The 27,063-nt window shown below is 31.4% G+C and overlaps 2 protein-coding genes across 2 annotated transcripts; one reads left to right on the top strand and one right to left on the bottom strand.

Annotated features, from left to right (window-relative positions):
• LOC123690984 (kynurenine 3-monooxygenase) lies at positions 1 to 12,227 on the top strand. Its single transcript, XM_045635145.1, has 10 exons — positions 1 to 195; positions 1,540 to 1,609; positions 4,186 to 4,379; positions 5,214 to 5,262; positions 5,991 to 6,078; positions 6,471 to 6,642; positions 7,898 to 8,149; positions 10,768 to 10,998; positions 11,211 to 11,372; positions 11,946 to 12,227. The coding sequence occupies exons 1-10, from the start codon at positions 136 to 138 to the stop codon at positions 12,012 to 12,014; spliced, it is 1,347 nt and encodes a 448-aa protein (XP_045491101.1). The 5' UTR covers positions 1 to 135; the 3' UTR covers positions 12,015 to 12,227.
• An 11,801-nt stretch (positions 12,228 to 24,028) lies between these two features.
• LOC123690961 lies at positions 24,029 to 26,796 on the bottom strand. The gene is made up of 2 exons (XM_045635122.1): positions 25,114 to 26,796; positions 24,029 to 24,226 (listed from the first exon to the last, which is right to left on the bottom strand). Exons 1-2 carry the CDS (start codon positions 26,794 to 26,796, stop codon positions 24,029 to 24,031), a joined length of 1,881 nt encoding a protein of 626 aa, XP_045491078.1.
• Positions 26,797 to 27,063: the final 267 nt, after the last annotated feature.

The raw sequence follows: 27,063 nt of genomic DNA, 5'->3' as shown, positions 1-27,063 counted from the left end.
TAAATTAGTTGGGCTGAGACCACGACCAATGCGGTCGTATTGCATACAGTTTTTTTATTGGCCGACATACTGTTAACATCGCTGTAAAATTAAGTAAAATACGTATTTTAAAATTATTACAGAGCAGTTACAAAGATGTCAGTTCAAAATGGAGACGCCAAACCCTTGAATGTTGCGGTGGTTGGCGGCGGTTTGGTATGTAATTTTGGAAATATTAAGAATATTTCACAATACTTCTTCATATTTCAGTTTTATTATTTTTTGTTAATATTTTCATAAATGAAAAATATGCACCAGTAACACGAGAATTATATCATTTTATCACAAAATATAACTGCAATTTAAACAATAAGTCATATAAAAATATTATTACACAATAAAATGTAATAGCAAAAATATCATAAAAAATAGTAAAGGTAATATTGTATAATAAAATTTTTTGTTTTGAGCAATTTTGCATTACTGAAAATTACGCGAACCGGTAGATACATACTTGCCCGAAACGCGGTAAGTTACCATGCGTGCGGTTAATTTTTTCCCGCATAATAAGTACATTTTTAAGCCATTTTTTTTTTATTCTAAAAAAGGAGCCGGTATTATTTTTTAAAATTTGATGCATAATCTTGTTAATATTCAAAATTTTTTTAATATTACCTAGTTAATATACCCGAGTCCATCAATAAATGAAGAAAAATATCGAAGAGTCATAAAAAAGTGAAAGTATTCAAATTTTTAGAGCGAAATATAAACAATAACAGAAAAAGATATTTTTAAACCGTTTTTGATATTATAAATTCATAATTTGACAATTTTTTGACTTCAATATACCTAGAGAACTTTCTAATTTTTGTACAGTAAAAATCATTGGTTAGTTCTATGAATAGGGTTCAAAGTTCTCTCTTATCTTTTCGTTTACCATAAGATAAATAATAACATAAACACTTCCGCATTCACGTTGTATGTAAAACTTCAAACTACGCATAAAAGTTTTATCTAAGTATTTGATTAATTATTTACCTACTTGTTATTTTTATTTAATTATGACGTTTACAAAGTTTTCAGAAGTGTTGTAGGCGAAATCACATTTTTATTATTAGGTAGTGGATTTAATAATAAAAATGTGATTTCGCCTACTCAGACTTTTCATTAAGTGATATTTCGTAATTTTAGTTGTATAAATTTAATCTAATTAATTTTGGTAAATTTAGAGTAGGTAACATTAATTAAAATATGTAGATATATATATGTATTTTTAGAAATAGTTTTTAATTGAGTTGAAATCTGGTAAACTGAGATAAAGACGAAGCAATTAATATAATTACTTTTGTAATAAGTTCATTTTATTAAAGAACGAATATTTTTTAGACTTAAAAATAATACTGAGATGAAAATAAAACCTTTTTTTTTCTTTTAATATATTAACGATACAGACTGTAATGGTATGTTTTCCTATGATTAGCAACTTAGTAAGTTAAGATTATTATCGATGTTTTTTATCATGGTAGCTAGAGAACTTATTTCAGCTGAATTTGATTACAGGTAGGATCCCTCGAAGCTCTATATTTGGCAAGAAGAGGACACCGCGTTACTCTATATGAATATCGTGAAGGTGAGCTACTTACGTTAATTGACGTAATTATTACATAATATTATTATTATACTAATTTTAGGATTTTTTAATACATTCCACACTGTATTACTAAAAATATATAGATACATAATAACATTTATAATTTTTAATCGTTCCGGTCTCAAATTGATGAATATTAGATAGAATTTTTATAACACTATTAAAGGTACCTAGTTTCTGTGATCTGTGATTATAGGCAATGTTTAAAAAGGAAACACAAATATATAAAGATTCCATGAAACATTTGTTTAATCAAACATAAACCTAATTAGTTGTTTACGATGGGTAGCAACACAACATTAAAATTTTATCACCATCACATATAACTTAATGTAAAAGTAATATTAACACATTTATATTTGTAAATGATTTAAATTAATGAGCCATCTGACGTTTTTTATTTATGTTTTATGCAAATAAATATTAGGTTTTTTAAGAATGGAAAACGATCAATGAAATAAAAATTGTGTACCTACTAAATGTGTAAATTTCGTAATACAATGCATACATTGTTTATCACCATAATTAATTACGGTCAGGTCTAAACAATAAATAAGGATACGTAATATGAATAAGATAACGCTACAAAACCTTTATTTGTTTTATTATCTAATGGGTCTGCACAAACAATAAACGTTTCGAAATTTATAAAGAAAAATAAAAGAATATTGTCTTGAAATTATACAAATTTTAAGAGGAGTCGTGGTCAGGATAGCAGCTGTGTTATTTTACATCCTTATCTGGGAAATTAAGTAGGAATATGGTCAGTTCTAATGCATAATATAGTGATAAAAATAAAGTAAGAGACAAAGAGTAAAATATATAATTGATAGGTACTATCTTAGATTATGGATTGAGATGGAGACTAATCCTTAATCTAAGGGTACTATATATTATCTGTTGAATTTGTTTTGTCAACTCTAAAAATGAAGAAATTCAAAATTCATACTCGACACTGGCAAATAGTCATATTTTTATAACGAAACCAGGACTTCTCAGTTCATTTGAGAAAAGAGCGGTCAGCCAACTTTAACATGATCGTAATTTAGGTCGTGCAGGGATTATAATATGTATTATGTTATTCCGTTATAGAAGTGATGAAAACTAGATTCCGGAAACCATAGCAATAATGCTGCTTCCGGAGAATTAGTTAATAGAGTGAACATTTTTATTTCAGTTTATAAGTACATTTCATAACATGAAAATTGTAATTCATGTTCAAAATAATATGCAGATCAAAAGATGTAATAATTTCAATGTCCTATAAACAAATATGCATACATTCAAAAGGTTTAATCCTATTGCCGGTTGTCGTTGTGTTTGTTTGTATTTGTACTTAAAACCCTTAACTACTTAACTGTTAAAACGCATCAAACATCGTGAGAAAACCGACATGTCGAAGAATCAAAAAGTTCGACATCATAATAATTATGCCACACGCACTTGGCCAGCGTGGCCTGTTCCCTCATAGGAGTCCCGTGTCCCAGAAGTGGGAACGTATAACATGTTATGATGACCATTATGAGGATGATGTAACAAAGGCTTTTAGTTACAACTACATAGGTAGTTCTCCGCGGGTTTTCTAAACGGGTTTTTAACGGGTACATAATATGTATGTATTTTTAATATAAAATAATTATAAAGGGAATAATGAATATAAAATTCACACGTGCCATATTTATAAATTCTCAATGTTGAAGTCAAATAAAAATGAAATAATATAGTCTGAAATAACCTATTGCAAAGATACAATTGTATGCAACGTGTTGTAATGTGTATCTTCATCAACAAATTAAAATAATTTTCATTGAACACATGGTTTCAAAACCAAAGTTACCGATCTAATAAATAACAATTGATTGCTATAATCAGTCTCATTTACCGGTCATGTTACATCACATTTTTTTATTGGGTTTCAATTGAACACATCACTTAGCCCTATTATTGGTAGCTAATAATAAAATAATATACAAGAAATTTATAGTACTGAGATTTTTTAAGCTTATAATTTATTTGTTTGAATCGCTGTTTCTCCTTTATACAGAAGGACATGCTGTATCGAAATAAGACGTTATTTAAAATTTCACTTTTCCACAATTGTTATTAGAAATGAAAATCGTATTTATATGTCAATTTCTTATATATGAGTATAATCGATAAAGTCGATCAATCAAAAGGCAATTAACTCTTGAGACTTGATTACATAATATTACGTAGGTATATCGTAAAATTCTAAGGCAACATAATTATATCAATAAAGTTATATCTTTTCTTAATTATTATTTACTCAGAGAAAAAATAACATGCTAGTTAAATGTATTAGATATTTACCTTTTTTGTCAATTTTGAAGTATTAAATAAAATGAAGAAGTAATTAGGATCTCATGACTTAAAAACATATAGGTAGGTCACCGAACTAGTTATGAGCCATACCTAGCTATAAAAAATATGAAAATAAGAAAGAAACATAGATAATAATAAAAGAAAACAGCGTTACGTTGGATGGTTGAAAAATTCATTCATCAAAGCAATGATTTTCATAATTTAAATTACAGATATAAGAAAAACGCCACTTGTGAGGGGCAGGTCGATAAATCTGGCTCTATCCGTGCGCGGGCGCAGAGCTCTACGCGATGTTGGCTTGGAGGACACTATGGTCAAAGAACATGGTATACCCATGAGGGCCAGAATGATTCATAGACCTGATGGTTCTACATATTCTATACCTTATGATGCTAGAACAAATCAGGTAAAAAAAAAATTACTTCTTTATAGGCCAAGAAAATTTAATTGTCTAGGTGTTTTCAGAGCCATTTTAACAGGAATACGAAAAATGTATGAATTATTTGTACAATTCTTTTAAAATTCAGATTTGATATTTTTAAATTCGAGTTGCAGTTAGATAAGATAACATTTAAATTACATTCTCTCCTTACTAATTACTTACTATGTACTTGCATATATGCTTGCTACTTGCTATAACTACTCATAATAATTACGTTATTATTATACTAAAAAATATATAGATATGTATCAGTACTATTTCACAGCCCTTAATATGAAATAAACATTTTAATCAACGGATGCTTCGCGCGATTTTTTATGATTATTTAATCGGAAGTAACGCCTCAACGCATATCATAGACTGTCTAAGGACTCAAGTAATGCGTGTATAATTTCGTTGCAATTAAAATGCGTTTCAGATAATTTATTAGTTACATCTATTAAGTTCTTAATATCAAATTTATGGCGTACCTACATGTCATAGGAGTATTTAGTTAGTTATATTAGTAATGGTTCAAATAAATTGAAAAGTATAGGTGCCTCATAGTGATAAATAATAGAAAAAAGTAGAGCAGACATTGTGATGAAATTGGTTTTGGTATGTGGTTCATGGTTAAGGATTAGGTTATAGCTAATTTTTCACTGAAACAGGTCACATCCCATGATGACCTGTTTCAGTATAAGAATAATGATCACAGTTTGATGCTAATTAAGATAATTGTTTATAGAAAAATTTTACAGATAATTCTCAATAATTTATATTTTGTGTCATAATCTTGTACGTATTTTATTTTTCCAGTGCATTTATTCGGTGGGCAGAAATTACTTAAATGCTGTTCTACTTAAAGGTACGTAATAATGCCCTATTATTAAAGATAAGTACTGAAATTGTAGATATTTAATAACAATAATGGTCAATTTATATAACTATGTAACAAGATTTTCTGAATTTAACTCTAATTTTTATAAGTGAAGGATACATTTATTTCCAATTGGGAAAATAACACGTTAATAACTATTCTGTTAGATATTTTATGCAAATATTAAGGCAAATATATACATATTACCATCGATTTGTGCATTGATTATGAGGATTCTATATTTCGTTCAATTCGTTTGAATAAATAATAAGAAGCAGATGTTAAAAATAGTATAAAATGTAAAAATAATTTAGTGAAAGGTCAATCCATACTTAAAGATAGATTATTTAATTACCATTCAGAAATGTGACATTTATTTTCATAAGTTTATATTGCTTTTATTTGTTAATGGATTGTTCAAATAAGATAATTAAGCTTGTAGTGAAATAACTGATCTAGCGTCGAATCACATAATGAATAAGATCATTAAAATAACTCAATGAAATATTTTATTAATACATATATTTAAATACTACGTACATAAAATGGTATAATATGTTTAATGTACAAACCTATATCATTAAAATGCCTTGGTTATGGGCTTTGCCGTAGTACATAAACTTTATTTTTATTGTTCATTGTGTCAGATTTATTTCATTGTATCCCTTCATTGTATACCTTCTTTTAAATTAACCTCTACTAAAATTATTTTTCAGAATCTGAAAATTACAATAACGTGACGAAACATTTCAACCACAAGTTACTAGAAGCTAATTTACCAAAAGGTGAACTTAAGTTTGAGAAGTAAGTTATTCATTAATAATTTAGGAATAAACAATTGTCTACTAATTGTACACTTCGCAGTCCACTTAAATCGTATTTTTCCACATCATAGTTGCAGTATTAAGACGAATTAAAAATATTAGTTCTGAATAATCTGAATAATCTATACTAATATTATAAAGCTGAAGAGTTTGTTTGTTTGTTTGTTTGAACGCGCTAATCTCGGAAACTACTGGTCCGATTTGAAAAATACTTTCGCTGTTCCCATTTATCGAGGAAGGTTATAGGCTATGTATCATAACGCTACGACCAACAGGATTGGAGCCACGGGGGTAAAACCGAGCGGAGCAGCTAGTCACACATAAAATAATTACATTTTATTATCTACTGTAACAAATCATAATACATTTTAGGATGGACACAAAAGAGACTGTATCAGTGGCTGCTGACTTGATAGTAGGCGCTGATGGTGCATTCTCAGCAGTTCGCCGGGCAATGTTGAAACAACCATTGTTTGATTTTAGCCAGCAATACATTGAACACGGGTATTTGGAGCTGTGTATACCGCCGAGCAGTGAGGGTGGAGTAAGTACATTTCGGCAATAATGGCTAGTTATTAATGAATAGAGAAGAAGAGAAATGTTTGCTCATATTATAAATGTGATTATGTGAAAATGTGTTTGTCTGTTGCATATCGTAACGGCGATGTACGGTAAAGGTACAAGTCCGAGACGGGCCGCCTTTAAAATCTGCCTCTTCGTAGTCGAAAAAATCTAGATACAAAAATCATATCATAATATCGCTTTGTTTTGTGAAGTACCTATTACGAAAGATAAACAAACTTTCGCATTTATAATATTTGAAAGGAAGCATGGTAAATATTGAAATTAGCTAAACAATAATAGATTTCTGATTAGCTCTACATTCAAACTGCTGAACCAGACTGAAGCAATGTAATATGATTTATTTTTCCCAACGCAATAATTTTTGCTCACCCACCTCCTTTAAATGTGTTTCCCTGTTAATACTAATGGTAGTCTGGAAGAGATCGCTGCCTAGCGATAAGGCCGCCATTTGTACATACTTGCATCTATTTGTCTTTTTCTGTGTGTATTGTAAATCTTGTGTGTGTGCAATAAAGAATTATCTATCTATCTATCTATCTATGATGAGAAGCAATTGTAAAAGAAGTGTTGATGAAAATCCATACTTAATATTATAAATGCGAAAGTAACTCTGTCTGTCTGTCTGTCTGTTACTCAATCACGCCTAAACTACTGAACCAATTTTCATGAAATTTGCTATGGAGATATTTTGATACCCGAGAAAGGACATAGGCTACTTTTTATTCCGGGAAAATGACGCAATCCCGGAAATCCCACGGGAACGGGAACTATGCGGGTTTTTATATTGACTGCGCGGTCGAAGCCGCGGGCGGAAACCTAGTATAAATATAAGGTTAAATGATTTGCATTTTAATATATTTTTTTTCCGTTATAAAAACCCTTCTTGTTTTAAAACGGATATTAAATGACAAAGAACGGTAATTTTCAATATAATATTTGAGTAATAATTATTACAAATTACTCCCCATGAAAATTTATATGGAGTAGAATTAATTTACATTTTTATTTTAATGAAAATTATTTGTTTACTTTTTATCATTTTTATCACAATTTCAATATTTCGTTCTTTTTTCTGAAAAAAAAAAAGACACGACATGGCCACGACGTTCTTATTTTAAACCAAATTACTTGTTTTAATTCATTTGGTTATTAAAGGCTTAAATAAAGGTATTTCTTTTTATATATTATTATTAACTAATTTTTGTTAACTCTAGTTTCAGATGCCTCCAAATTATCTTCACATTTGGCCTCGTGGTAATTTCATGATGATCGCCCTTCCTAATCAGGATTGTTCATGGACAGTGACTCTCTTCATGCCTTTTAAAAACTTCAAAGGCATCGATTCAGAAAGTAAGCTACTGGAATTCTTTGAGAAATACTTCCCGGATTCTATACCGTTGATTGGAGAGAAAAAATTGATTGACGATTTTTTCGGTGGTTCACCGTCGCCGTTAATTACAATTAAGGTAATTAATTATATTCGTGTAATCTACTATATATATTTCCACGGATTTGCATTCGTTGGAAAGGTCTCTGGCTCCGTGAGGTTTGTAGCAAAGAAAATTCAGGAAACATTTCAACAGAAAAGCGGGAAAACCGGGAAAATCATTTTTCAAATACAGCGCCTTACGTAACATTTCGTTTGGTATTTAAACATAAGGCCGGTGGCGAAACGGTGTTCGCCGGGTTCGCTAGTCTGTTATATAATGGGAGATTTATTTTTGTCATGGTTAATTTGCTGCAAATTAGATTATATAAGTATTAAAACAACTTAGTTTCCAGCCAGTTTAAGACAATATTTTTAAAGAGCAGTTAGATCTAATTTTAATTAAGGTAAACGCAGGTATTAACGACCCCTCTAAGGCAATTTCAAAATCAACCATATTTTTTAAGTATACTGGCTCTTCTAAAGATTTATAATTTCATTTTATATGCTAGTGTTATGTATAAAAAATGTATTTATTGAAGCAAATACATTCTAATAAAGGATTATCTTGTAAAAAATAATTTACAATGTGACTAAGTCGATTGTTGCTATTACCGACCCATAAAAACGGCTGTGAAGCTATTAACGATTTTTATGCAGCTATTCCCGATCGTATGTGAGAGGAAGCCTTTTTCCAGCAATGGAATGTATAGAAGCTAGTGATGATGATGATTACCGATCTTAATAAAATGAAATAAAAGTGCAAATATATTCGTATTTTTTTATTGTAGTTAATTTTAATAAAACAAATGAGTACTTTTTAGTAATGAACTAAATAATTATAAACTTTTAAATTAATCAACATAATACTATTAATATATGTACATACATATATTAAATTAAGAATTTCAAACTCTAGGATATTTCGTTAAGCTATTTGATTGATTGCTTCGGCGAGTTGTGTTTTACTGAATACTTTTCGCCCCTTTCGTGGCTCCATATTTCTGGAAAAAATATACCTAATTATATGTTTTATGTTAATTTAACCTAAAAAAATATAATTTTTAATAGGCACCTATTATGTCATAAAAGTAGGTAATAAAAATATATTTGCACGCTCAATTACGAGCAGAATGTTTAAGGATCAATATTATCTGTATATACAAACATCTTTATTCTACATTCTGCAAATAAAGCAATTTGAATTTGAATTTGTAGATGAGAAACTAAACAATCTATATTCGATCGGTAATAGCTTCCTATAGTTGCTATTGCCGACCCACATGGGTCGGTATTAAAGTATGTAAGTATAAACCTAAATTGTATTACCGACCCATAAAAAAATGGTTATTTTAATTCATTTGACCATCAGACTATAAAATAGATTATAATTGATTAATGTCATACAAAATATGAACAAATGCATATTGTTTAAACAAAAAAAAAACAATGATTTACTACTGTAACTATTCGATAGGGATCCTCGAAAATATCATAACTTTGTATAAATTGACAACGCTAAAAGACACAACACTAGACAAAAAAGTTTAGTCGCTAATAGATTTTTATGAAGACTCATAGCTTAGATTTAAACTGGTCCATAAAACCACTTGTGTTAGTGTGATATAATAACATAAAAGAAAATAAAACAAAAAGTTACGTTGCTGCCATTGCCGACTTACGGGTCGTTGATACCTGCCGCGACTTAAACTGGTGAAGCTAACACCGTCCCATTTTAATTTTAAGTTTTATCGTTTCAAATTACTTTTTATTAATAAAATGTTGTAAGAAATGAAAAGTTGACACTTAAATGCATTGACATTTAGTAATATAAATTAAAGTATAGATGTAATTTGTTTGTAAATGTCTTAAAAAGATACTCACAGTACTTACCCGAAGGAACAACGGAACAGTACGACACGTCCTGCTTCCACGCTACCCCGCAGCAACTTACGCATTTTAACTCTTTTTTGCTCAGTTACTCACTCTAACGTTAAAGTATACGATGCTCAAGTAATACATTCGTGTATAACTTTGCCTACCTATAGCTAGAATAGTTCTGGAAACGTTTAAATTTCGAATTACTTTTATAGGTCGGTAATACCTTCAGATTTTCGATGGGTCGTTGATAGCTGCGTTTACCCTAGCATTTATTTCATAGAAAATTTAGTGTCAGATGAAAAAATAAGTATATTACTTTTGCCTTATGTTACCATACCAATAAATTGTACATTTGTTTGTTAATCACTTGCTTAGCTTTCGTCTCTATTTAAATCTTTTCTTCAACTTTGCTTTGCTTGTCTTATTTTAAGTTTGACAGAGAATATAATATAAAAGTATCGTGCTTGAATTTGATATTTTGGTTTTATGGCATTCAAATGCTTTATAAATATAACTTTTAAAGAATATAAAACAAAAAAAGTATCATGCTTGTTTTGAGGAAGAAAATAGTTCTATATGATTCTTATTTAACGTCAGAACCGATTTTTTATATTTCCGAGCATAATAATCATGGTCAGATATCCTTTTCCTATCTAGCTAAACATTTCTAATAGTTCCATTATTTAGTGCATCTATTCTACTTGTACTTGGATATATTTATTTCCCTTTCATATTCATATAGATAAAGATCATCAGATAGTAACATCTTCCTTTCAGTGTCGTCCATACCACGTATCAGACAAAGCAATAATCATTGGAGACGCAGCACATGCAGTAGTTCCTTTCTACGGCCAAGGAATGAACGCAGGATTCGAAGACTGCACAATTCTGAACAACCTCTTCCAAAAGCACAATGATGATTTGTCACAAATATTAACTGAATTTTCAAATACGAGATGGCAAGATGCTTTTGCGGTCTGCGATCTCGCTATGTATAATTATATCGAGGTACAGTGTAACAGTTTCTATTATTGGTTTAGTAACATAAAATTTGGTTTCTGCTTTTTTTTACAAATAACGATTATTTTTGGTCACTTTTAATGATTCTAAAGAGTTGCAGCATCATTTAGAAAAACAACTTCGACAATAATTCAGTCAAAACGTAAAATTATAGTTTAATATTCACAAAAATTACATTATGCTTTATATTTTCATTTCAGATGCGTGACCTCGTTACCAGACCCTCATATAGGATTAGGAAAGCGGTGGATGACCTGATATATTGGTTCTCCCCAGAGTTGTGGGTACCTCTGTACAACTCTGTTACATTCAGTACGATGCCGTATAGCCAGTGTGTCAAAAATCGACAATGGCAAAATAAGGTACTCTTTTTTATTATTCTATAGCATTTATATTACAAGTAACTAGCTGGGTAGCTAGTTGCATATACGTAATATAGTAGACGTTGTTCTGCCTTATTGCCCCTATTCCTTAAAAAAACTAAAAAAAATACAAGAATTGGTCGAGATGTTCGTGAGCTTAACTTTTAGCGATTTGGAGATTCATTATTTTTGTAATATTATTATTATTATGTATAAGTAAAAAAAATCAATGGCATAGGTATGTATTAAATCGCAAGAGATCTATCTAACCGAAACGAATCGAATGAATTGTTTCTGTTACTTCGCGTAAAAGTCCAAAAGTCATCTTATATTCTAATTTATTAGGTACTAGCTTTCCGCCTGTGGCATCGCCTGCTTTGTCTTAAACCTAATAAATGATATACTAATACCTTCCTTTTGAATCACTCTATCTATTAAAAAGCATCAAAATCCGTTGCGTAGTTTTAAAGATTTAAGCATACGTAGCGACAGAGATAGGGACTTGTTTTATACTAGGTATGTAGAGATTCATGTTATATGTAAGTTTTATTAATTTAATTTAATTCTTTTCAGGTTTTGGCAATTATAATCTTCATGGCAGGCGTGTTTGCGTTTATCCTGTTATTTTGGGCTCGGAGATGAAAGATTGAATATATTTATTATTTTTTTCTTGCATAAATGCCATATTATATTTAATATTTAATTTATTAAATATTTATAGACATTTGGATGTAAATTAAATACATTTTTAGATTTTATTCAATATGATGATAGTTTTACCGCATTTAAATATTCTAAAATGAATTTTATCATTAAGCCTGCGTTTATTGTGCCAATAAAATAATTTTAAGAATATAACGGAGTATTAATTTGTTGAAATGAACAAACCCTGTTTATTGTTGTAAAACTATATGTTTATAAGTACATCTTTAACGTTAACGAAAACGGACTCACGGAAAAGCTAGTAGAAAAACTATTATCTTACTTGTGCTGATTATTTTACTAGGTATCTAATTATTATATAAAATGAAATAAAACCAACACAATTTTTTTTATTGTTTATTTAAACCTCATCTAAACTAAGTGTAATGAATATTTTTATTTAAACTCTTCCCCACAATGATTATTTTGTGACCAAAATATAAACACAATTAAATACTATTCAAAAGAGATATTTTTAATACAGTTTTCTGACAAAATGACATATTATTAAATTGACTAATAAAATATAAATAAAAAAAAACCAACACATCTAATTATAGGTAAATAAATTATAACTTATTTGAAAATAACTTGTTACTTCTTTTAGTATAATTCATAACTCTAGGTTCATAATATTTATTAAAATCTATCCTGTTACAGGCGATCGATGAAAATAGTGCACCAATATTTCTATTAAAAAACAAAAAAATGACAATAAATACCCAGCAGCGAGTATAAAAAGTGTAATCCTTAAATCATTTAAATTCAACATTTCGTATCGTTTTTGTTTTTGTTTAATTCGATGACTAGCTAGAACACATTTTTTTTCCGTAATAAAATTGTGGAAATGTTTACTGAGCAAACCAGACTCAAAAATACGAACACTGTATACTCTGAATGCTTCTTTAAATACGAAACCTCGGTTTATGTAAAAAACATAAATTAAATTATTCGAGAAATCCCAAGTGTGCTTTATCCTAATTGATTTGTCGTTGCTGTCAAATCTGCAGTTGAGATTATACCTGTTGTCAGACACCACGGTGTAGTAGTCGTTGCTGTTGGTGACTGTTTCAACAACAGAATCTTCATCATGACACTGTGGTGTTTGTTCTCCGGGAAGTACGATATTGTAAGTGGAATTGTAAAATTCCCTTGTGTTATCGGAAATACACGGCTTGTACTCCAGTTCACGGAAGTTGTCTAATGTAATCCTTTTCTCTTTATGAAAAGTCGTAGTCAGCAAACTAAAGAAGGCAGAGTTGTAAAAGCTATGAATGAAGAAACTGTACCTACCAAATCCAAACAATCAAAATTACCCTGAAGCGTTTTATTCTGAACAAATTATGATCTCCATGTGCAAATAAATAATCCAATAATTTTAAGGAACGTATTTTATCAGTATTCAATTTACCAAATATGTAATCATAAATCTTCGCGGCTACATTAATAACGATGAAGGACACAAAAATTAATACCCACGTCATCGTACTGAAAGGTCTATAAATAATACTTTCAACATTTGGCTCGGTGTGTGGAACAACAATTTTCATTGTTGTATATTTGTAACCATGAATAAAATCATATGCCAAAAAAATATCCTTAGAAAGTAAGTTGGCGCCAAGAATAATATCAACCTTTTTTTTCTGTAAGAAATGCCGGGTGTCTATGGAAGTGAAGTTTGAGAGGACAAATCCGCTGGAAGTGTCGTTATAAATAAAATAATTAACTTTTAAGCCAATCGATTTGGCGGATACGTTTAATACGTATTTTTCTAAACTGTGAAAATACTTTCTAGTTATATCTTTTCGCTGGTCTGATTCAATCAATCTTGATAAAGCATTTATAGAACATCCTGTGAAGTCAATCTTATTTTTATTTAATTTAAATACTGCAGAATTAGAGCATGTTTTAAGGCTTATTATTTCATCGTACTTCTTGCCACAATTACCATTGCCAAAAGGAAGATATGTCAAAAACATTTGTGTTTTGTTCATTTTTGCGATCACAACGACATCATAAATGTTGTATTTCAAGAATTTATCAAAAAGTTTTCTCAGTTCATTGTCATTGATTTCTTCAGTTACTACAACAATGAAAGAGGCCCTTGGATTCCACATAAGATCGTGCCTGATGTGCCATGCTTTAGACCCGTTTTCGACAATTGTATAATATATCACATAAACATCAGGTACTATTTGCCAATCATTTGTTTGGTACGTTCTTGCTGTGAAACTAAAGCAATAATTATCAACGTCAACGAGTTTTATCATGTCATCTTCGGGCAATACATAACTTACGTGTGTTCCACAAGGTAAGTTGTTCAATAATTTTTTAACACATTGTGCTTGCAGATATTGAATGAAATTGTCACCACGAGTTATAAGAAATTGTGAATAATGTGCATCGCTACCTGTAACTACTTTTGGGCCAAAGATAAGTAGGGAAAAAATTAAGGCAACCCCTAGCAACTTCGCCATAGTGGCTTGATTTATTTAAAGCAGTCGGTGCTATGTTTTATTGAACTTTCTATCAAAGCTTGGATTTCACTGAGGTCACACGTATGTAACATGTGATAGTACATCTAAAGAACTGCAATGACGGTTATTAAAGTGTTATTATCTAATAATTTTGTTATTTGCTTTTGATTTTTATTTCTTCTAGAACAAATAGAATCTATGGATAATTATGAGGTATATTTCTATTGAAGGCAAAATAATGAAGATAAACAACAAACAAATCAATAAGCTATTCCAACAGATTCGAATGGATGTTCCTATTAAATAATCTTTTAAAGGATTATTTTAAATCATTATTTTTAATTATTGTGGGTGAAATGAGTTTATGTCATTTTTGGATAGAAGAGACAGTCAGGCAGAGTTACTTTCTCATCTCTAATACTTATTCTGTAATAGGTTCCGCACGTTCTTTTTCCCGCGTAGTCGAAGAAAAACACGCATAGTTTCAGTTCCCTTGAGATTTACGGAACCTATCCTTCCTCCTTTTTATCTTTACCATATTTCATACAAATATTAGGGTATTTTGTATGTTCAGATATCCGATATACTAACTGACTAACTGACTGTCCCATGTCCCCTAGTGTCCCATGTTTCACTGATCGATTTTACTTAGGGACAAGTAGGTGATCAGCCTTTTGTGTCCTACCAGACCGAGATATTTTTTTTTTCTTCGTCTCCACCGGGAATCAAACCCAGGACCCCTCGGTGCTGCGCTCACGCGTCAACCACTGTACTGAGTAGGCGGTCAATGTGAACTACATTTTATAAAAAAATGAATTGACTTATGGCAGATAGGTCGTTAACTATAGCTCTCAGCTATCTAATATATAAAAATCAATGCCACTTTTCGTTGTAATTCCATAACTCGAGAACGGCTGAACCGATTTCGATAATTCTTTTTTTATTATATTCCTTGAAGTACGAGGATGGTTCTTATGTAGAGAAAACGTTAATATGTACCACGGGCGAAGCCGGGGCGGACCGCTAGTAGTTCTATATAATAAATTTTATAGTCAACTAGGGGCCGATGATCTCTGTACAATATTTAATCAAAATATTAGGGTATTAACTTATGACAGATAGGTCGTTAACTCTCAGTTATAATTATATTATACGCAATAAAAAATTTCTTATTAAAAGTTTTAATTATAATAATAGCTTTGTTATTTTGAACTCAATGAAGAGAAGCAGCATTCACGATTAGATACAAAAATAATAAAAACAAAAAGTTAGAAATAGGAATGCAAAAAACTGTCATTGGGTGGTGTAGGTTTAATAGCTGATATCCTATATTATTGTGTCACTTCACTCGGCCTCGCTGTTTGGGACAGCCTTTGGGATCATTATACATGATTTCACAAATAAAACAACAAAAGTAATATTAAAACTTTTTATATCTAAAACTCACTTAAGCCAAATTGTAGATACCAAGAAGCTTATATCTAGTGGTAGATACACTAACTCATTGCGGAAATACATATTATATTGTACACTTTTAATTAAATCCACATTGTTTTATTTCGGCCAAAATTCACAAATTTTTATTAGGTATATTTAGAATGTCATTACTTTCATGTATATTTAAGAGAAATGAATGTTGTGAATTATATTTATTATCTGAATTTACTAATGATAGTAAGAATATTTGCCCGATAGGTACTTAGCTATAACTATATGCATAGTAAATTTTTAATCCCTGGTGGAAAAAATCCGTCCTATGGGATTTACATGTATTCGAGAAAACAAGTTTCCTTTATACTAAATGTAAAAGCAGTGGCGGATCAGTGGTCCTTGGACTTAAAATTGGCCAGTCAGGAGTTCAAGACCAGACCAGAGTGTACAGGAAATGTGATTTGACAATCAATTATTATTTAGTACCTTTAGTTTTTATTTTCCTGTAGCATTAAAGTCATGGAATAGAATGCTTTTGAACGTGTTGTTATCAGCGTTAATTATACCGACGACACCCAATTTTTTGTAAAATCGTCTCAGTGCCCACGATACAGGCTTGCCTAGTGTGGGTACTATTGGTAAACCTTTATTATAAACCTAATCTATCAGCGCATGTGAATAACACCACCAGTGCTCGAAACAAAGAATGACAAGTGATAACTACGTTAAAAACAACCGACTTCAAACTTGCACTTGCAAAAATGCCCATTAAATAAAAACTACTGGGCCTATCCGAATAAAATTTTTATGGGACCAATTCGACACCATCCCGCATCGAACAAAAAAGGAATCACGTAAATCGGTTCAGAAACCTCGGAGAAATCGATGTACATACATAAAAAAAACATACCGGCCGAATTGATAACCTCTTCCTTTTTTTGAAGTCGGTTAAAAACAGTGTGAGTAAACCGGTATGTCCAAGAATCAGAAGTTCGAAGACATATTGTGACAACAGACCTGCCAACCTGCACTTGAATAGCTTGGTGGTTGTATTGCCAGAACCTTTATAGAAGGCCCCTAGTGTTCCTGACACAGTGGGTACATAATATTTGGGCTGATAATGATATATCCACCTAATTATATTTTGAAATGATTATATTACATACATTTTTAACACACAATTGTGGTGTAAGATGTTTCGCCAAACATTGTTTTAATAATATTTATTCTTTAAAATAATGCATTAATGTTTCTATTAAAAAGCATAAAAACGACAAAAAATACCCAGTAGCGAGTACAAAAAATGTAATTCTTAAATCATTCAAGTTCAGAACCTCATATTTTCGTTTTTGTTTTTGACGTATGTGATGACTGTTATAGGCACATCTAATATCCTTCAGAAAATTTTGATTAAATTTGCGAAGCAAACCAGACTCAAAAATACGAACGCTGTATGCTCTGAATGCTTCTTTAAGTATGAAACCTCGATTTATGTAAAATACATAAATCAGATTACTCGAAAAATCCCAAGCGTGCTTGATCCTAATCGATTTATCGTGGGTATCAAATCTGCAATTGAGATTATACCTGTTCTCAGTCACCACGGTGTAGTAGTCATTGCTGCTGGTGACTGTTTCAATGGCAGAGTCTATATGACGACACTGTGGAGTTTGTTCCCCGGGAAGTACGATATCGTAAGTGGAATTGTAAAATTCCCTTGTGTTATCGGAAATACACGGCTTGTACTCCAGCTCACGGAAGTTGTCTAATGTAATCCTTTTCTCTTTATGAAAAGTCGTAGTCAGCAAACTAAAGAAGGCAGAGTTGTAAAAGCTATGAATGAAGAAACTGTACCAAATCCAAACAATCAAAATGACCCTGAAGCGTTTTATTCTGAACAAATTATGATCTCCATGTGCAAATAAATAATCCAATAATTTTAAGGAAAGTATTTTATCAGTATTCAATTTACCAAATATGTAATCATAAATCTTCGCGGCTACATTAATAACGATGAAGGACACAAAAATTAAAACCCACGTCATCGTACCGAAAGGTCTATAAATAATACTTTCAATATTTGGCTCGGTGTGTGGAACAACGATTTTCATTGTTGCATATTTGTAACCGTGAATAAAATCATATGCCAAAAATGTTTCCTTAGAAAGCAAGTTGGCACCAAGAATAATATCAACCTTTTTTTTCTGTAAGAAATTCAGGGTATCTATGGATGTGAAGTTTGAGGGGACAAATCCCCTGGAAGTGACGTTATAAATAAAATAATTAACTTTTAAGCCAATCGATTTGGCGGATACGTTTAATACGTATTTTTCTAAACTGTGAAAATACTTTCTAGTTATATCTTTTCGCTGGTCTGATTCAATCAATCTTGATAAAGCATTTATAGAACATCCTGTGAAGTCAATCTTATTTTTATTTAATTTAAATACTGCAGAATTAGAGCATGTTTTAAGGCTTATTATTTCATCGTACCTCTTGCCACAATTACCATTGCCAAAAGGAAGATATGTCAAAAACATTTGAGTTTTGTTCATTTTTGCGATCACAACGACATCATAAATGTTGTATTTCAAGAATTTATCAAAAAGTTTTCTCAGTTCATTGTCATTGATTTCTTCAGTTACTACAACAATGAAAGAGGCCCTTGGATTCCACATAAGATCGTGCCTGATGTGCCATGCTTTAGACCCGTTTTCGACAATTCTATAATATATCACATAAACATCAGGTACTATTTGCCAATCTTTAGTTTGGTACGTTCTTGTTGTGAAACTAAAGTAATAATTATTATCAACGTCAACGAGTTTTATCATGTCATCCTCGGGCAATACATAACTTACGTGTGTTCCACACGGGAAGTTGTTCAATAATTTTTTAACACATTGTGCTTGCGGATATTGAATGAAATTGTCACCACGAGTTATAAGAAATTGTGAATAATTTGCATCGCTACCTGTAACTACTTTTGGGCCAAAGATAAGTAGGGAAAAAATTAAGGCAACCCCTAGCAATTTCGCCATAGTGGCTTGATTTATTAAAAGCAGTCGGTGCTATGTTTTATTGAACTTTCTATCAAAGCTTGGATTTCACTGAGGTCACACGTATATGTAACATGTGATAGTACATCTAAAGAACTGCAATGACGGTTATTAAAATGTTATTATCTAATAATTTTGTTATTTGCTTTTGATTTTTATTTCTTCTAGAACAAACAGAATCTATGGAGAATTATGAGGTATATTTCTATTGAAGGCAAGATAATGAAGATAAACAACAAACAAATCAATAAGCTATTCCAACAGATTCGATTGGATGTTCCTATTAAATAATCTTTTAACGGATTATTTTAAATCATTATTTTTAATTATTGTGGGTGAAATGAGTTTGTGTCATTTTTGGATAGAAGAGACAGTCAGGCAGAGTTACTTTCTCATCTCTAATACTTATTCTGTAATAGGTTCCGCACGTTCTTTTTCCCGCGTAGTCGAAGAAAAACACGCAATGTTTCAGTTCCCTTGAGATTTACGGAACCTATCCTTCCTCCTTTTTATCTTTACCATATTTCATACAAATATTAGGGTATTTTGTATGTTCAGATATCCGATATACTAACTGACTAACTGACTGTCCCATGTCCCCTAGTGTCCCATGTTTCACTGATCGATTTTACTTAGGGACAAGTAGGTGATCAGCCTTTTGTGTCCTACCAGACCGAGATATTATTTTTTTTCTTCGTCTCCACCGGGAATCAAACCCAGGACCCCTCGGTGCTACGCTCACGCGTCAACCACTGTACTGAGGAGGCGGTCAATGTGAACTACATTTTATAAAAAAATGAATTGACTTATGGCAGATAGGTCGTTAACTATAGCTCTCAGCTATAGTTCTATATAATAAATTTTATAGTCAACTAGGGGCCGATGATCTCTGTACAATATTTAATCAAAATATTAGGGTATTAACTTATGACAGATAGGTCGTTAACTCTCAGTTATAATTATATTATACGCAATAAAAAATTTCTTATTAAAAGTTTTAATTATAATAATAGCTTTGTTATTTTGAACTCAATGAAGAGAAGCAGCATTCACGATTAGATACAAAAATAATAATAACAAAAAGTTAGAAATAGGAATGAAAAAAACTGTCACTGGGTGTAGTGAAGGCTTTCGATTTTTTAATTCCTATAAAGATGCAACTTAGATTTTTTTTTAATTTTTCTGATATCCGAAATAATTTCACTCGACCTCGCTGTTTGGAACAGACTTTGGGATCATACATGATTTCATAAATAAAACAACAAAAGTCATATTAAAACTTTTTATATCTAAAACTCATTGTCAAATTGTAGATACCAAGAAGCTTATATCTATTGGTAGATACCTTGGTAGATACACTAACTCATTGCGGAAATACATAATATATTGTACACTTTTAATTAAATCCATAATCCTTACCCACATTGTTTTATTTCGGCCAAAATTCACAAATTTTTATTAGGTATATTTAGAATGCCATTAAGTACTTTCATGTATTTTTAAGAGAAATAACTGCTGTGAATTATATTTAATAACTGAATGTACCTAATGATAGTAAGAATGTTTGCCCGATAGGTACTTAGCTATAACTATATGCATTGTAAATTTTTAATCCTTGGTGGAAAAAAATCCGTCCTATGGAATTTACATGTATTCGATAAAACAAGATTCCTTTACATCTAAATGTAAAAGCAGTGCGGCTCAGTGGTCCTTGGACTTAATATTGGCCAGTCAGGAGTTCAAGACCAGACCAGAGTGTGCAGGAAATGTGATTTTTCAAACTATCAGCGCATGTGAATAACACCACCAGTGCTCGAAACAAAGAATGAAAACATTGTGAGTAAACCGTTATGTCCAAGAATCAAAAGTTCGAAGAGATATTGTGATTTATGACATCAGTCATCGGACCTGCCAACCTGCACTTGGATAGCTTGGTGGTTGTATTGCCAGAACCTTTATAGAAGGCCCCTAGTGTTCCTGACATAGTGGGTACATAATATTTGGGCTGATAATGATATATCCAACTAATTATATTTTGAAATGATTGTATTACATACATATTTAATTAGATGTGGTGTAAGATCACATTTCGCCAAAATTATTTTTATTAATATTTATTCTTTAAAATAATGCATTAATATTTCTATTAAAAAGCATAAAAACGACAAAAAATACCCAGTAGCGAGTACAAAAAATGTAATTCTTAAATCATTCAAATTCAAAACCTCGTATCGTTTTTGTTTTTGACGTATGTGTTGACTGTTATAGGCACATCTCATATCCTTCAGAAAATCTTGATTATATTTGCGAAGCAAACCAGACTCAAAAATACGAACGCTGTATGCTCTGAATGCTTCTTTAAGTATGAAACCTCGATTTATGTAAAATACATAAATCAGATTACTCGAAAAATCCCAAGTGTGCTTGATCCTAATCGATTTATCGTGGGTATCAAATCTGCAATCGAGATTATACCTGTTCTCAGTCACCACGGTGTAGTAGTCATTGCTGCTGGTGACTGTATGAATGGCAGAGTCTATATGACGACACTGTGGAGTTTGTTCTCCGGGAAGTACGATATTGTAAGTGGAATTGTAAAATTCCCTTGTGTTATCGGAAATACACGGCTTGTACTCCAGTTCACGGAAGTTGTCTAATGTAATCCTTTTCTCTTTATGAAAAGTCGTAGTCAGCAAACTAAAGAAGGCAGAGTTGTAAAAGCTATGAATGAAGAAACTGTACCAAATCCAAACAATCAAAATGACCCTGAAGCGTTTTATTCTGAACAAATTATGATCTCCATGTGCAAATAAATAATCCAATAATTTTAAGGGACGTATTTTATCAGTATTCAATTTACCAAATATGTAATCATAAATCTTCGCGGCTACATTAATAACTATAAAGGACAGAAAAATTAAAACCCACGTCATCGTACTGAAAGGTCTATAAATAATACTTTCAATATTTGGCTCGGTGTGTGGAACAACTATTTTCATTGTTGCATATTTGAAACCATCAATGTATTCGTAGGCTAAAAGTTTATTCTTTGAAAGCAAGTTATAGCCGAAAATAATATCAACCTTTCTTTTCTGTAAATAATGCAGGTTGCTCGTGGATGTGAAGTTTGAGAGGACGATTCCTTTAGAAGTATCGCTATAAATAAAATAATTAATCTTTACGCCAATCAATTTGGCGGATATATTTAAAACTTTCTGTTCCAAACTGTGAAAATACTTTCTAGTTATATCTGTTCGATGTCTTGATTTAAACGAATTTGATAAGGCATTTATAGGGCATCCTGTGAAATCTAACTCATCTTTATTTAATTCAAACATAGGAGAATTAGAGCATGTTTTAAGATTTATTATTTCATCGTACTTCTTACCACAATTGCCATTGCCAAAAGGAAAATATGTCAAAAATGTTTGGGTTTTATTTATGCTTGCGATCACCACAACGTCAAAAATGTTATAATTTAAGAATTTATCAAATAGTTTTCCCAGTTCATTTTCATTGATTTCTTCAGTTATTACAACAATGAAAGAGGCCCTTGGATTCCACATAAGATCGTGCCTGATGTGCCATGCTTTAGACCCGTTTTCGACAATTCTATAATATATCACATAAACATCAGGTACTATTAGCCAATCATTAGTTTTGTACGTTCTTGCTGTGAAACTATAGCAATTATTATCAACATCAGCGAGTTTAATCATATTGTCCTCTGGAAATACGTAATTCACGTGTTTTCCACAAGGGAAGTTGTTCAATAATTTTCTAACACATTGTGCTTGAAGATATTGTATGAAATCATCACCACCAGGCAGTAGAGATTGTGAATAGTTTGGATTGCCTCCAACTTCTTTTGATGCCAAGAAAAACAGAGGAAAAATTAGGGCAACGTCTGGTAACTTCGCCATAGTTCTGTTAATTGATTTAGATCAAGCACACGGGGCTATTTTGTTATGTTTGATCAATGCTTAAATTACACTGACGTATTTTGAATGCGATAGAACATCTCAACTACTGGAATGACGGCGATTAAACTGTACCTAATAATTTCATTATTTGTTTTTGATTTACATTTCTCGTATACGGTAGAGTAAATATTATAATCTATGGACAATTATGTAAGCGTATCAATATTCAAGGCAAAATCATAACAAAGTTAAATAAAACCGGCCAAGTGCGAGTCGGGCTCGCGCACAAAGGGTTCCGTAGCAGCAAATATAATAAATTACAGTTAAATCAACCTATCTCAAAAACTATAAGAGATACTTTGATCAAACCAAAAATCGTTGAAAGAGTTAATTAGCATGCATCACCTCTATTTTTTTTAGAATTTTATACCCCGTAGTTATAAAAATAGAGGGGGGGGGACATACTTTTTACGACTTTGAGAGCTGATATCTCAAAAACCGTTCACTTTAAGAAAAATGTTTTTTAGAAAACTTTATATCATTTTAAAAGACCTTTCCATTGATACCCCACACGGGTATGTACATCGAAAAAAAAAATTTCATCCCTCAGTTACATGTATGGGGGGCCCCACCCCCAATTCCTTTTTTTACTATTTAGTGTCATATTTTTGTAGCGGTTCATACAACACATATTCCCATCAAATTTCATCACTGTAGTACTTATAGTTTCCGAGTAAATCGGCTGTGACAGACGGACAGACGGACAGACGGACAGACGGACATGACGAAACTATAAGGGTTCCGTTTTTGCCATTTTGGCTACGGAACCCTAAAAAGAACTATTCTAATAGTTCAAACATTTTGGAGGTTTTTTATTCAATCCATTTCATTATCATCGTCATTACCAGCACCCCGTATATGTGTTCCCACATGGTCAAGAACTATTAAAGTACGACATTATTTATAAAGATATAGGTATATTACATTATATATTGGGTGGGCAAGTATCTCGCCTCGCGGCGGTATTGTGAAAAACTCCGGCTGAGTGGCCAGACGGCCGGAGCCTAGGGTGACTGAGTGAGGAACCTACGGACTATCCGAGCGTTGTCCAGCAGGACTGCCCGCTGTATCCCCACTGTCATGGGCTTCACCGGTAAATCCAGCCTCCTTAAATATTGTTTTAAGGAGGTAGGAACCAGCCCATTGGTGGACACAACTATGGGGATTATCTCGGCAGACACACCGCCCCACATCTCGACAACCTCATGCACCAATCCAGATATTTAAAATATATAATATATTTGAGTTTTACACAGCATACAGGGTAGACTTTTGCAGCCTGGAGGGAAATAAGTCTTTAGGCGCTTATCAATCGAGAATGGAATCGACTAAAATCTGGTAAAAATATATCCTGTAAAATAATAAATTATTAATATTCTCTAGGGATAAAATTCTTTTACAAACTCCAAATTACCAATCAAATGAAAGGAAAACCATGTCAGTTAAATGTTTATTCAGAGATTGGATTACTTTTGGATTACATTCATCAGTAAAGTTCACGTTCAATAAATAGCATACATATGTATCACCAGAGCACGGTAAATATTTTGTGTGTAACAGGCGCCTGACAAATCAAATAAACAGTAGATAGAAAGGAGTTTTTATTTCAAAGATAAATAATATTATATTTATATGTAAACAATCAAATATACGCGAGTGATGTAGTTTTTACTACAATTTGAAATATTATGTAAAGTTTCACCTGTGTAGATTCATGCAGTCAAAAGTTTGTGTCCAAACATGTTTGTCACAAATGTGTTAGTTTTAACAAACAGCATTTTTAAATTAGATTTACCTGTGTTTTGAAAACTGTGTACTTAGTAAATTTTCATTTTTTTTCAACTTTAGAACATACATCTTACTTACATTATATGTGACTTAGAATTAGTATATGTGCGAATGTAGAAATTAATTGCAAATAGTGTAATTTACAATACAGTCCATACAATTAAGAAGTGTTTGTTTTATTTACTTCGATAATAAAAGTTATAATCGCAATAATATAGCCTAGTAAAAGAATGAAAAACGTATGTTTGAATCTACATAAGGTTAGTGCATGAAATCTCCGTAATCTAATTTTATCAAGTACGTAATTGCAGTTTTTTCTGAGACATAACATTTTCATTTGATATTGAATTAATCCTGATTCAAAAATGTGACTGGTGTGCTTTATTAATTTCTTCTTTAATGGAAATCCTCTGTTCACGTAAAAATTTAATATTACATTTGTAAATGTATAGTGGTTTAGCAATGAGCGGCCATCGTGGTCAAAGTATTTGTATGCTCTCAGTAAAAAACTGTAATCCATCTCAAGTGTATACATTTGTTGACTTCTTGCAACACTATCAAGAGCCAGTCCAAGGTCTTCACACTCAGGTTTTGTTTTCTCTGGTAATTTTATATTGAACACGTATAAAAAAAAGCTTTTACTCTCATCAATGATACACGGCTCATAAGGTATTGTTTGCAAGTTCCGTGGATCAAAAGTAACTGTTTCCTTATAATCCGATGTTATTAGACTAAACAATGCAGTAGAGTAAAAATTATTGATATAGAATGTGAACAGTATCCAAACTATAAGAATAAACCTAAGTTGTTTTATTTTAACCAATATTTTATCAGCATGCCCGAAAAAGTAGTCACCCAATTTAATTGCTAAAATAAATCCGGATCTTGTCTTTAAATTATACTTAGAAATAATGCAATTAATGAGACCAAACACAATGAGGTATGTAGAAAAAGCTAATATCCAGGTGATAGTACTGAATCCACGAAAAATTATTTTTATCCATATCACGTCTCTTGGAACCGGAGTAATCACTAAAACTTTTGCATAGCTGTATCCCCAGATGTAGTCGTACAAATCTGCGCGATTTTCCATTAAAAAGTAGCCTCCAATTACGATATCTGTTTTGCCTTGTTCCAACTGTCTAAGTAGACCTGTACTTGTAAGATTAGGTAATACGAAACCACTGGAAATATTTGTATAGTAATGAAATTTCAAATCGATACGTTCAATTCTGGCCATAATTTTCAGCATATATTCTTCTAAACCTTCCAGATATTCTCCCTCGACACGAAACATTTTATTGTTTGGTTTTATAATGTGCGGTATTTCTTGCATTGCTGCCACCTCGAACGAACATTTAGTGAAGTAATTTGGAACTTTATTAAAGAACAACTTCTTATTTTCGATATCGTTGCAGTCTTCTAAATCTAGTAAGTTAGAGAAATTCTTTCCACAAACATCTTTATAGAAGGGATTATATGTAAATAATTTGATCCTTGTGTCATTATTATGGAACACTGAGACAACAACGATGTTGTAAATATATAGTTTGCTTAGTAGTAAAAATATGTGGTGAAGTTCAGGATCATCGCATTCAAAGACGACTAAAATAAATTTTGCTCCAGCATCCCAAAAGGAATCTTTTTTCATCGACGTTAAGTGGAATAATACTTCTCGTGCGTGTTCTATAATGATGATATGGACATCAGTTTTGAGCAACCAAAATTTAGTTTCAAAATCTCTGGTTAAAGAAGGGTAGCAATTTCTGTTGTTATTCGGTAGATATGGGCAGGTATTTCTATCACAGACATAAGTCAACTGAGTGCCACATTCAAAGTTACTATCGACTATTTTAGCAACACATTCTGATAAGGGATCACTTTGATAATCGAGAGAATGATTATTTTTTAATAGAAATACAGACTCGTTAGAATATGCAAACGCTAATATGACTAAATCAAGCAAATAAATTAGCACCACCATACTTGTTGAAGAAATTTAAATAGAAGAGGAAGTGTGTGTAATTTTTGTTTTTATATCAATTCGTAGAGCATTATTTATGCACTTGGCAGATATGATTGATTTTAGGACATTCGATCATTAGTCTTATTTCTGAGCCAGACATATATTTTACATATTTGAGTATCTAGTCTTGTTAAAAATAATTATGTCGGTCGAGCATAATTATTTTTGATGCCTCGTGTACCGTATTATTATTTGTTTGTTGATTATATCTTTTTATATTTGGGT

Source organism: Colias croceus, chromosome 4, assembly GCF_905220415.1.
Source record: "Colias croceus chromosome 4, ilColCroc2.1".
NCBI classification, from domain to species: domain Eukaryota; kingdom Metazoa; phylum Arthropoda; class Insecta; order Lepidoptera; family Pieridae; genus Colias; species Colias croceus.
This window is presented reverse-complemented; position numbering and strand designations above follow the sequence as displayed.

Coding starts and splice junctions, on each gene's coding strand:
- LOC123690984 (XM_045635145.1), top strand. CDS start 136: ATGTCAGTTCAAAATGGAGACGCCAAACCCTTGAATGTTGCGGTGGTT. Junction 5,263..5,990: donor AAATGCTGTTCTACTTAAAG/GTACGTAATAAT, acceptor ATTATTTTTCAG/AATCTGAAAATTACAATAAC. Junction 6,643..7,897: donor CGCCGAGCAGTGAGGGTGGA/GTAAGTACATTT, acceptor TGTTAACTCTAG/TTTCAGATGCCTCCAAATTA.
- LOC123690961 (XM_045635122.1), bottom strand. CDS start 26,796: ATGGTGGTGCTAATTTATTTGCTTGATTTAGTCATATTAGCGTTTGCA. Junction 24,227..25,113: donor TCAGAAAAAACTGCAATTAC/GTACTTGATAAA, acceptor TTGGTGCATGAG/GTTGTCGAGATGTGGGGCGG.